Source organism: Brachionichthys hirsutus, chromosome 13 (assembly GCF_040956055.1).
Source record: "Brachionichthys hirsutus isolate HB-005 chromosome 13, CSIRO-AGI_Bhir_v1, whole genome shotgun sequence".
Classification (NCBI taxonomy): Eukaryota; Metazoa; Chordata; class Actinopteri; order Lophiiformes; family Brachionichthyidae; genus Brachionichthys; species Brachionichthys hirsutus.
In genome coordinates, this window is record NC_090909.1 from 6,497,900 (window position 1) to 6,511,548 (window position 13,649).

General features: G+C 42.8%; 1 protein-coding gene across 1 annotated transcript; it reads left to right on the plus strand.

Annotated features, from left to right (window-relative positions):
* Positions 1-294: 294 nt before the first annotated feature.
* sox4a (SRY-box transcription factor 4a) lies at positions 295-1,437 on the plus strand. Its single transcript, XM_068746985.1, has one exon. The coding sequence runs from the start codon at positions 295-297 to the stop codon at positions 1,435-1,437; it is 1,143 nt and encodes a 380-aa protein (XP_068603086.1).
* Positions 1,438-13,649: the final 12,212 nt, after the last annotated feature.

Consider the following 13,649-nt stretch of genomic DNA (forward strand, 5'->3'; position numbering starts at 1 on the left):
TAAGGGACTTACACCGCTGCTGCCCACAGCGGCGCGTTCCACATCTTTCAGGGCGAGTTTTCAGCCGAACAGGCAGCTGAGAGTTAAGAGTCGGGATTTCTGCTGTTTCCACTAAAAGCGCGCACTGGTGAAAGTTGAGAGACCAGTCGTTCGAAGAAGAAGAGAGTTTTTGGATGAACTTTTTAGAGCTGCGTCCAGCAGTGCTCTAAGGAGCTCTAAATTACGAGTGGGGATTTGTTTTACGCAATTGAATCGTTGCGCTGAACAGTGTTATCAGACTCTCGGGAGGAAAGGATGGTGCAGCACATGAGCCAGACGGAGAGCGCCCACGCGCATTCCCCCGGCAGCGGCGGCGACTCCACGGACACGGGAGAAATGGACTTGGAGATGGACGTGTCTCCGACCCCCGAGTCCCCTTCTTCCGGACAGCGAAGCGACTTGGCGTGGTGCAAAACTCCGACGGGGCACATCAAGAGACCCATGAACGCCTTCATGGTCTGGTCTCAGATCGAGAGGAGGAAGATTATGGAGCAGTCGCCTGACATGCACAACGCGGAGATCTCCAAGCGGCTCGGCAAGCGCTGGAAACTGCTGAAAGACACGGACAAGATCCCGTTCATCCGCGAGGCGGAGCGGCTCAGGCTCAAACACATGGCCGACTATCCCGACTACAAGTACCGGCCCAGGAAGAAAGTCAAGTCCGGAAGCGGCGCCGGCAAGCAGGCAGACCGCAGGGACAAGAGCGGGGAGCGCAGCGCCAAAGCCGGCGTGAAAAGAAGCCTGCCGTCCAAAGGGGTGGCCAGGACGCACAAGCAGGGGGGCGTGAAGAGCGCCGCGGGGCACGCAGGGCAGGACCATGCCTCTCCCGGTGACCACCAGGCGCTCTTCAAGTCCAGGTCAGTGTCTGGCGCTCGACAGATCCCGGAGAAACGCACCGGGGAGGGGCGGCGCAGCCACATGTTCGGCGGGGCAGGCAGCCTGGAGAGCGGCCCCCCCTCCGTGGGGGTCCCGGCCAGCCCCACTCTGAGCAGCTCGGCGGAGTCCAGCGACCCCCTGAGCCTTTACGAGGAGCAGAGCCCCGCAGCCAGCGAGGCGTCTCACACCGCGCGCCTCAGGTACACGCGCGCCTCGTCCCCGACGCCGTCGGCATCGCACTCTTCCTCGTGCGTGTCATCCTCGTCGTCGGATGAAGAGTTTGAGGACGAGCGGCTCGACCTGAACCCGAGCCCCGGGTTTGAGGGCATGTCGCTCCGCGGCATGGGCTTGTGCGAGGCGGAGGCGGAGGCGGAGGCGGACCGGGACTTGGACTGGAGTTTCGGGGAGTGCGGTGCCGGATCTCATTTCGACTTCCCCGACTACTGCACCCCGGAGGTCAGCGAGATGATCTCAGGAGACTGGCTCGAATCCACCATCTCCAACCTGGTGTTCACTTACTGAAAAGCGCGCGCGCACACACACACACACACACGTTTTGAACTGTTCAACCCTCCCAACAGGCGTGTGCGTCCAGACCACATTATTTCCGCAATTCTTTCACTAAATAAGGGGGGGGGAGTGAAAAAAAGGAAAAGTGCGCCTTTACGTGCGCGTTGAAGCCCAAGGTACGCGCCGCTCAAAAAACTTGGGACAGCGCTTGGTGCGCTTGACGCGAGACGAGAACGCGCAGCAGGAGGAAATGCTGAGATTGCATTTGGACATGTAGGGAGGAGTGAATGTAAGCAGCGAGCAGTGACACGCACGGACATCAGCTCACGTGTTCGATCCAATCCGAAGAGGACTGAGACTGAACTTTTGTTTTAGGTCTGGACTGAAGGCGGGCATTTAATGCAGAACTCCTCATTCTGGGGTTTGCTAAAATATATTGCCAAATTCATAATGACCGCCGAGTTGCTATTCAGGTGTCACTTTTTCCAAACTCAAAACCCGTTTCAATATCAACACGCATGCCATCCGATGAGGATAATTTTTGTTGTTGTTTAATGCGTAAAAAAAAAAAAAAAAAAGTTCACTGCTGCGTAATTTACGCATTTTTGTGTGACCCACAGGACACAATTCACGATCACCAGCTTCTCTTTTAACGGCAGGACATAAAACAAAGACTGACGCGAAACTTCAGAAACCGTTTCTGAAATCTTTTTAAACACTCAGTGCACAATTCAGGACCAATGTTCCCCCCCGACGCGCATCCTTTCTGCCTAGTGCTTCAACTTTGTAGTTCCTGTGTCAGATGACGGTTTTTTTTTTTTATATTGATGTATTTATACCGGCCAAACTTTTTTATACATAGAAGTATTGTTCCTCGTACAGGTCTCGTTTGTGTTTGTGCACATACACCTGTCTGTTTCCAGTGCGGAAGGGCTAGAAGTGTATCTTATTTAAAATGTCTGACGTCTCCCACTTTTCAGGAGATTTGAGTGTGTCATGATTTTCTACTTGTATTTTTGTATAAAATCTATAGAAGGGGGGGGGGGGGGGGGGGTCCGGTGAGTGGGTAGCCTACAACATTGTTGTTTGGATCTACATTGATGTTTAGATGTGCAGGGGGAAGGGGAGGGGGGGTTGTTTGGCACAATCTGACCTCACACAGTGTTTACAGTCTTTACCCACATGCTTCTTAATAGCACAGTGACTCCAGTTTCACCAGCCAAGTAAACAAAGCCACCACAGAGGCTCCCAGCCTGAGTGGTGACTGTTTGAGTTCACGTAGACAAAGTATATGAGTGGAAGATCCCAGAGTCACTGTTTGGATAGAGCTAATACCTCTGTGTGCTTTTTTTTTTAAGAAAAAAAAATCAAGATAAGTTTTATTTGAACCACTGGATGGAATTTCACATTCATTCCACTTTGCCTACACTTTGGAGGAAGGGAGATGTACGAAGTGCTCCATCTGTTATTGCGCAAATTGCATCAGAAAATAGTATTTAACCTTTCTGTACCTGTTGGCTAAGTATAGCAGGCTAATTGTTTTCCTATATTATGGCATGGCAAATAGCATTTGTATTTCAGATTCAGGTATATGTAGCTATAGCTGTTGTGTTTAAGATTTTTAAAAGAATAATAACATGAAGATATTTATGTAAACTGACTGTACTATAAGCAAAGATTGTGTGTTTTATGTATGATGATGATGATCAATGACAGGCACTTGGACAGCCATCTTTAGACATCCTTAGGTTTAAGATGATTGGTCTAGGAGTTTCTTTTTTTTTTTTACCTTTGAGACATCTTTTCTATTGTCCCTTTTTCTTTTTTCATTTGTGCAATATGCTGTGTATGATCATGTTTCGTCCAATTATGCCAATATCATTTGATGTTTATAGCTCAAAACCAGCCAATGTTTGGGTCAATCACTGCCTTTCAGACCTCTGTACAGATTGTTGTTTTTTATTTGTTTTTCTTTTCTTCCAAGAAGGAAATAAAATCAGCTGGAACTGAAAAGTAAAGAGTTTTTCTCTTGTGGTTATTCATTCTCTCAATCTGTTTGAAAGCACTTTAGTAAATATCATCAGCTGGTTATAGCAGTTTTTGTTGTTGTTGTTGCTGCAAATATAAAAATATGACAATAGATGGAGCAGCCTCACATATGAAAACCTAGTTTCAGAGCATGCCCAAGAAAACGAGTCTTCATTATCACATTCCGTAGCTGAGCCTCATTCAGAAGATCCGATCTAATATTAGATGTCTGGCTGGACTGTTTGTGCATGCTATGCATGCTTGCGTGCATGTGCTTGCTGCAGATTGCTAATCAATAGCCAGCCAGTGCATCAATAGGAGTGGTCTCTTTCTCATTTCTCACTTTGCCTATCCCATCTGATTCTACACCTGTAGAAAACGTGGCTGCCATGGAAACACTGTATCCAAGAGAGAAGCTGCAATCCGTTGTGCTGTGCTGCTTGTATGTGTGTGTGTGTGTGTGTGTGTGTGTGTGTGTGTGAGGGAGGGAGGGAGGGAGGGAGGGAGGGATAAGGCACACCAATATCCATCTGGCCAGGGTGGGGTAGGTTTGTGTGTCTGTGGTGTCAGACATTTCTGCAAGGCATGACTGGAATAAAGGAGGATGAGGAGGGGTGTGTGCACCAATGGGAGAATTGGGGGGGGGGGGGGGGGGGGGGTGTTTGTCTGTCCTGGTGGATCGTGCAAGAGGCTGCTCCCAAATCCAATTAATTCCTTCTGGATGCATTCATTTGTCTCGTGCATTTTATGAGAAAGCAAGATAAAGAAGCGAGAGAGACCCCTAAGGTACAGTATTTAGTGTGTATCAATTTACGCCCTAGTCCACAAGAGACATTGGTAATTATTTCCATGTCTCTGTCTGTCAGGGGAGCAGGGTCGTCTCCAGCTTTCCTCTGACATATTGGGCTGGGTAATGAGAAAGATAAGACATGGTCATTACACACACTGTCCCAAAGATGAGACCCCAGCCCCCCCCCCCGATGGTTGCAATAAGCTTGACATCACTCAGGAACTGACATGCGAGTTGCATTTGAGGTGGATGTTTTTGTTTTGTTTTTAGACAAAGTGTTTCAATCACCCCCCGACTTTGACAAAGGTCTGATTCTGTTACATCAGTTTTTATTAATTTATTACCAAATCACAGTATTACTGATGATGCCAGTGAGTTTTGTTCCACCAGCAATGAAAATAAGCAATTTCTTCGGTAAGGGATAAGCGACAGATTCACCTGAATACCTCTATTTTTCTGTTCCATTATTCTTCTACTTTAATGCAACTCAGAAATGAAAACAAACACATGTGTAATGAAAAGTACAACATGTAGAACCGTTTGGCTAAAATAATAGCTAGGCTGCAACACACTGACTTATGTTAGTGCTTGTTTTAAGTGTATCTAAAACAAGTTGTTCAAGAAAAAAAAGGCATTTTCTCCCAATTTTAATTTTGTAAAAAAAAATCTTGTTTCTGTCCCATCGGTCAACTTATGAATCTTGTAAAATCCAACTAATGAAAAGCTAGTACTAGAAACAATTTATATTTATTTCAAACAGTCTAATAATATCATATATAATGCAAAGGGTCGATACAAAATGCAGAATGAGTACTTTGACTTTTTACAGCAATAAAACTAATGTAATTTGTTTTTAATTAGGACATACACTTGTAATGTAACCCTCTTATGGATTGTTTCATGGCTGCTTCAGTACTTAATGAAAATATATCACTATATATGCATCTAATGACTTTTCTGGAAGGTCCTCTGTCTATTTTCAGCAGCCATGACCTTTGGAATTCCCTATGTCGGTTTTTATGAGCCCTTACATTTGTTATGCTTATTTTTCATATTGCAAATCTTAATCGTATGCCATTATTGCATAATTTCCTTTTTTGGGAGGGGGCTACTTTCAATATGTGAGTGCATCATTTCTTTTAATGTCAACTGTGGCTTGACAAGACACACATCAGAGTCCCTTGAAATATTATAGTGAAAACATTCTGTGAAAGACAAATACACCACAAAGTGAGAGACGCTCAGTGAGCAGCACTGCGGAGCTGATAGACTGAGAGTCCCTGTGGGAATATTATAAGAATAATATAGAATAGTATATCGATAGTAGAGGAGATAGAAATACCATTAGGTCCATATAATCGCACATCACAGATGCACTCACAGTCCCTAAAGGAGTAATATTGAAGTTTTATGGTGGGGGGGGGGGGGGGGGGGGGGTTCATCCCCGCTGCTGGTGAAGTTGAAGGCGGGGCACGAAGTTACACATTCAGGTCCAGACGAAGATGTATACAAACACCACTGTCTTTGCCCCACAACTATGCTCCATTGATTTTGACCAGTTGGGTTCCAGCCAACTTGCAAATGAGTCGAATAAAACATGAAGGTTAGTTGGAAAGCATTTAATCCCACAGAAGTCTGTGAAGAAATGAAACTCTTATTCTAATTGTGCATTTAGAGCGGAGACAAAGGAAACGCTCCAGCCCAAGATGGATGTTGATTCAGACAAGTGGAAGCAGTAAGACTTGGAAACCAGCAGAACTTCTACAGGTATAAACACACCCCTATTACTAGTAACGTGTTAAAAGCCTTATACTTTTTTTTAATGTTACCAGAGTAAACGTCACATCACAGATAAAAACACCATCTAATATTTCAGCAATTGAAGACGCATCTAGTCAAGAGGGGATTGTGGGCTTGTTTTTCTTCTTTTGTCGTTTTTCAGTGCAGTGAATGTAGTTTTTAGAGGATCCGTGGATATGTAATTCTTTTACCTGGACTATAATGGTACTATATTATTATATTATAATGCACTGATCATTTTGTCTGCATATGAGTGGAGGCTTGGGCGGACAAATACACAAGTGCATATTGCAGGACAATCCAATTGACTGGACAGTTACTGTCCAGGGTTAAATGCTGTCTGGCAGCACAGGGGACATATTTGCCCTGGGGCTGTTGTTGGACAAACAGAAGAGTGCCCCCATTACATTTCTATCAGCATATACCATAAACTGTGGATTGACACAAACCGGAAAATCGACTGTAAACATATGGCAGTTTTTTGTATAGTATAAAGATCATTCATCGCAGTGTGCACATCATGACATGTCATATATCAGCATGTCTTTCAACAACAGAGCTAGTTAAAACAAATCCTGTCGCGTTTGCTCTGCTTGAAGCAGCAGATGCCAGTGATTGATGGTGATGTTAGTGTAGGGACTGTATAAAAGTGATCCGGCTGAGGAGGAGAGACTGAACAATACATTTCGCTCTTTCTAAATGCTAACCCCTCCTCTGGAGAAAATAGTGTTTAAAAAATGATAATTTCATGATTATCAACTAAAAGAGCAAATAATTTCAGGAGGCATGTTTTGATTTATGCTGAAATCTCAAATCTCACACTGGTGTCAATTATAGATGAAAACTGTAATAAAATGTATATCACTCATAATAATTAATTATTGTAATTACTTAGATTTCTTAGCATCATTGTAGTGAAGGCATTATTATTATTATTATAGCCACAGCATGCATGAAATGCTTCAGTGTCTTTTGCTGAAATGGAATAATAAGTTATACATTACCCACGAGGCTGCATTTTAAGCACCTTTTGCACTGTATGCAAAAAAAAAAAAACCTTACCTGGATTCTTGAGAGAATCATTCAAGATGCTGAACCTGGCACACTAGACAGTAAAAAAAAAAAGTCAAAGATGCAAATCATGTATTTTTAGTATAGGATCAAACAATAAATATATATATATATGTATGCTAAACCTCCTTTAACCTTTTTCGCCACATCTGACCAATTGTCATATAGTCCGAGTCACGTAACGAGTTCATCACAGTTTATTTTTGAAGGCAAATAAGAAAAAAAGAAAAAAAAAAGTCATTCGTGCAGACAGAGGCAAATTGCAGCAGGTTCTAACAATCCCTGCTCATGAAAGCTGCAGGATACACAAGAGACAGTATCTCCCAACCTACAGATAGGGGCATCAGTTCATTCAGACTCTGTGGGACATGGTGTCCTCCACATAGAGAACTCATTGTTAAGCACTGCACTGAAACATGCGAGCATGGTACAGGAATTATGAGTCACACTTTTAGGTGTTGTACAATTCTTGGAAAGGGAGACAAGCTCTGAGAACACCAAGTCTGTGAAGGCTTATGTGGCAAATGTGAAAATTCAGGTTTGTCAGACGAGAACATTGGTCAAAACATGGTTGTGTAAGCCGGTAACGCTGACCCTGACAGCATCATGACGCATCAGATATGGAGCTGAGATTAAACTGCATCCCAAAGCAAGGGACCTACATGTGTTTGAATTTAAGATCTTCTAATGGAATGTGTCATTGTTTTTGTGACACAACCTAAATTACATCATCTTCTTGGACAGTGTTCATTTTAGTGCTCAGCTAATCTGAGCCAGTGTCTGCTAGTTGCATATTTAATTAATGTAATTAATGGAAAACACAATTGTTCACATCATGCAAACAAAGTACACACAGGTGGAGAAATACTTGGCGTGCTATGAATAGACTTGTTTGTTCACCCTCTGACAACGCTGCATCCAGCATTCCTCCCATTGAAGGGAATTGCCAGTGTTTGTGGGGGTGGAAGCTGGTGAGGGTTCCTTCGGCTGTCAGCAAGGTAGCGTGAACCTGCGACACAAGCACAAGCTGCAGCAGCAGGCGGCTCCTTACAGCAGGCCGTCTGAAGTCCCTTCTTCTCTGTGGCACCGTCCTTCAGGAGCCACTTATCTCCAAAACATCATCTTTTCACAAGTAAACCAAAACAAAACATTGTTTGTTGCTTTGGGACAGTATAACTGAACATAATCTTTATTTTTATGACTTTGTTAATATTAATAAGTCAGGGCTATGATACTTTTAAAGTCCATGATTGGGATAATTTCTGGATGTGAAAATTTAAGAAATGGGTATGAACTCCAGAAGACAGTACGGGGCTTGAGGAGTCAATCCAGTGGAGGTAGTGTGATGATCACCCATGGATGCGTGTCTGATTGTTTCACAGTTTCAACAAGATTCAACAAGATTTGACATGTGTCAGTTTTTTTTGATAAAAGCAATTTGTGCAAAAGTGGATCAAAATATATATTTTTGAATTTTTTGATGCAGGTCTGGGTATTGATGCAGATTCCAGATCAATATGGCCAATTTTCAAGTAATGATAGGTTGAGCAAATTGAAAATACCCTTTGATGTATCACCACTATGTACAATCAGATCTGAGACATTAAAATGTGTGTAGCTGAAGACAGAACTCCAAAAATTATATATATACTGGAAGGCATAGAAATAGGCAGCACAGCACAGGTATACCAGGCATAATTAAATGTGTTTTAACAAATACATGTGATGATTTTACCATTTTTGCTCTGCAAATTCATGTTGTTGTTTTTTTATTCTGCTGTCAACCCAGGCTGGTGCAGGATATCTGATTTAGGCCGCAATTAAGCAGCTGGAAAACGTGAGAGCAGACTACTAATAAACAGAATATGCTAAAATGCTCCAGTTGTAGCATTCCAGCTCCGCAGGGGCCTGAGTGTTGGAAGGCTGCCGATACCAGACGGAGGCAGGCCAATACATGGCAAAACTCTTCAGGTGTCTCCTCAGTGGATTAGTGGTTCTCTGAGATGAAAGTTTTTCCTGAAAACAGAAATAAGATACGTGACGGACAATCTGTCCCATCCTTTCCTTCAGCTGGCCACCCCTGAGTGTCTATGCAGCAGGGCTTAGAGCCAAGGCAGCCAGGAATGGAGGACGTGAGGACGCCTTTTTTATGACTAAACCCAGGAATTGGTTGTGTAGCTCTGAGCTACATGCAGGCTCCTTGGGAAGAGAACCCCTCTGGTGAACTTTGGGAGATGTTCTCATGCTATTTGAGGGATGATGGCGGACTATCAAAGCATTGCAGACTCGGCTGGGTTCATTGTTGAGCCATTCATCTGCAAGGGATGATGAGCAGGCAGCTTCTTTCAGAAGTCGGGCCCCTATGCTTCCTGTAAGACATTTTTCCTCCATGGTCAGAGACTGTCTGCCTCCTCTTTATATATGTACTGAAAAAAAACACAGGATTTGAGAAGCATATGCTGTTGTCTTTTCCTTCAGTATATTAATCCAAGGGACTATTACCTGTGAGCTCACCTTACAAAGCATGATATTGTTTGTTTTCTACGACTCTCTGATTCTAAGAGCCCCATTTCAAAAGAAATGTTATTCGCATCAATAATTGTTCAGTGTTTGTGTCGTCCACAAAATTAGGCAGCTTTTTTAACAAAGACAAAGATCCCCGCTGGGGATCAGTAAAGTCTCTGGGTCAGTTCAGAACAATGGAATGAAAAACTTTATAATCCAAGATCACTGATTCGCTTATTTCACTGTCAATCAATAATGGATTCCGCCTCAGACAGATCATTCAATCATCATGCCCCAGAGACGCTGATGGGTGGGACAAAGCCCAGTATTTCGCGCTGTGGAACAGCCCACTCTACGCTCACGCTTGACTGTGTTAGAGCACCGTGGCGCTGCTGGGATAAGTCGTGCCAGTTACCTGTGATAAGTAGCTGATTCAGAACAAAAGATGAAAGTATTATAACACATATCTAGTCAATTAAATCTACACACAGCGGTACATATTGCACCACTTTTTGTTTTTTGGAAGCTGAGCTTCCCTTACAGAGCAACTTAGAGTGTGCGCTGTACTTCCTGTACCGGAGACGCATTGCGTAGCGTTACTACATGCATTTGGTCCTGTGTTGGGTCCTGTGAGCTTTCACACCTGCCCAAACGGAGCGGACCATCTGAGGAAAGGAACTCTCGTCCGTTTAAAGGGGACCAAACAGTGACAGTGTGAAAGCACCCAAACCATACAAACAAACCGCTGTCCTTGTATGAGGAGTCATACTGCCGACATTCAGGCGTACCGGGCGAGATCAGGTACAGTAGAGCAGTCTTTTCGTTTCATTTTTTAAATAATCATATAACATTTACCAATGGTAATGCCGGGGAGGAAAAAAAGATTTTTGGAAATCTTCCCAGTAGTACTATAGCAATAATGTTTCCTTATAACTTTGTGAATTAAAATTCAGGTCAGTTTGTTCATCTTTTAAGCTGCCCTGGCTGAAAACAGCAATATCCGCGAGGGCCGGAGAGTTTGTGAAGTTTTCATCGGCACTTGAGCCAGGGGTGAAAGTTCAATTTGTTCAAATATTTGCAGGGTCATAGAGCAAAGTGGTGCGTTTTATAGCCAATCTAAATGCTGCTTTGTGGTGACTTTGGAGAGAATAGGTTGTTTTTATTTTCGGCTGCTGCCTTAATAGCAGCGTAAAGTTCGAATATGGACTTTTGAAGCCCGTTGTTAAACGATGCCCCTGTGGCTATGGCCAGGCTTCTGAGTAAATACTGAAATGAGTCCACTCAAGAGTAAAAAGAGCAAAGCTATTTATTGTGGTGGCCCAAGGCAGTGTGTGTAATCTATTTTCCTTTGTTAGCATCACATTGTTGTCTTCCAACTGGCTTATTGTTGAGACGCTTATGTCTCACAGTGATATCTATCTATCTATCTATCATTTCATTTATTTATTTTTTAGAAAAACTAATGTTAAAAACTACCTTCCAGCTTTAGATCTATTTATTATTTAACAGCGCTCTGTCCTCATCGACCTCTGCATCTCTGAGGCAGACGATTTGTCAAACGCTTTCTAACTGAGTGCATCCATTTAGAACTGGAAATCTAATTAAAAGTTTACACGACAGACAAATGATGTTATAATCTTTCCATTTTCTCATCTACCGTGTCCATGCCTGTCAGCAGGCGTTAGTGGCAGAGTAATGATTTCTGACTGCATGCTTCTCAACTGAAGGTTTGCTCTGTCAAGAATTGTGATTATTCCTGTTGTCTCACCACTTCAAACGCAACCTGTGGTTAAAAAAAAAAAAAGGAATAAAAAATTAAAAGAATCCAATCAGTTCTTGGATTCAACAAAAACATTACAAATGAAGCGTGCAAGCTAAGCCGAGGCAATCTTTTATGTACCCATATGTGCAAATAGTGTGTGTGTGTGCATGTGCACGCCGGTGCATTGCTCCACGTCTGGAGGAACAGCGAGATGTGTTGTTGTGACATGCCTTGTCTTCCGTTCTGTAGAGAAACAAAGACAGTCGCTGCTGGATCCAGACAGCATAACTAATTAGTCGCGATCACACGTGTGAGCATGCACACATGCACAAACACACATATGCACAGCATGGCTACATGCAGGGAGTCAGCAAGTAGGATATGATGTCACTTCCATAGCCATAATTACCCGTCATAAATCATGTGGTGTGACACGTTGTCACGGAGTGAATGGGTGTCCTATGTGCCAGCCAGGGATGGCTGCTCTTTTCTGCTGGGTGCCACTGTACAACAGACTCAAGTGCGTGTTTGGACATTTTTCTTCAGACATCTTTGCCTCCAAAATGATACAAAGCGTTCTTCTCTGTTCTTTTGTATCATTTATTAAGAGTGTGGGTCTGACAACACTGTATGGTGGGTTGTCTGGTTTGAAGTCAGCAATTGTCCAGATTACTAAACAGATATTTCCCAACCAATCAATGCTCGGGTTATGTCATTAAATACCATATTAAGTACGGAAATATTTCCCCGCAATATTTGGCTTCTTTGATGATTGATTCAAGATTCGCTGCTTAATTGCCATATCTCCATGGCAGATGGAAATTTGTCTGGGTGAGTTCATCAAAGATGGAGAACAGCAACAAAACATTAAGAGAATGATAAATAAGCAGATAAACAGAACCCGAGCCATTTAGAAGGAGAGAATGACAAATCAATTCAACAAAACGAAAGACTGTCATCTGCTACCTCAGGAGTTTGATGGAAGTTGAAAATGGTTTATTCTATGTCTTCTCAGAGAATAGACTGCCGTACTGTGTTGGATTTCTGCAACAAGGAGCAGATATCCCCTCCACCGACCCACACTCCCTGTGCAATCCCTCTGAACAAAGAATCTACGCTAATGCTTGTAGCTAATGCTTGTGAGTTGCCATGAACTGTGGCTGATGTGAAACAAATGTGTGACTCAGCTTTGCAGACAGATCCCATGAAGCTCTGAATCAGTGTTAACCAGGAAATTAAAGCAGAACTCTGTGAAGGTGAATAAAACTGCTTATTTAAACCATTCATTCATTAACTTGGTATGATCCAGCGCGGTAAAGTGACATGAGCTTGCAATGAAACTTTTCTCTCTTAAACAATCAGCAAATTAACAGATAGGATGGCAGTTAAACCTGTTCTGTAGTTCTGAAATGCCACAACAAAACCACTTGAATCAGGCAACTCAAAACCATCAATGACTAATATTCTGATTTGCTGAAGCACATTCCTGCCCTTTTGTTTTGATCGGTTGCTCCAATCATAAGAAAGATACAGCGGTGGGGTGACGTTAAATGATGCAGGTATGTAGGGAGCAAAGACAGGTCGATCACATCACCTCCTTGGCAGAAGTTACTTAAAATAAAAATATAAATACCAATCAGTGTATTTTATGTTGTTTTTCTATGTTATTACTCAGCTAATAAAAATCCTGGAAGCTTGAACACTGGCCTTGTCTCTTCTGTCTTCATTACTTCTGCAGTATGTGCCATCTTAGCACAAGGGCTGGAGGTATATTATTAAACCCCAGTGTCATGCGTAATAAGGTACGAGGTGTGGCTATGGAAAGTAATCTGTTATTTTTGAAGTGAATAAATCAATAACATGTTTCATTACTCACTATACTCTGTATAAAAATGCTCATTGGAATCAAGATTCAAATATAATGTGAAATAAATGTTAGTTTTCATGCGATTTGCCAAACCCACCACTCTGAGTAATAGATATTAATGCAGACTTTTGTTGAATCCAATCAAAATGTCACTTGAGAGTTAATTAGAGTGAAGTGGCATCAAACCAGAAGGTTACATGGAGAGCGCATACTGTACTACGCCAAGGCCAACAGTCCGCCCATCTATGATATTAAAATCTGGCTACAGACACCACATGCAAAAACCTTTCATCTCCAGAATTCCATGAAGATGGAACCAGTAGATTTCCCACCATTCTACTCAAACTGCATTGAAAACATGGCCTCCTCAGATGATAACCTCAAATACACAACTTGGATAT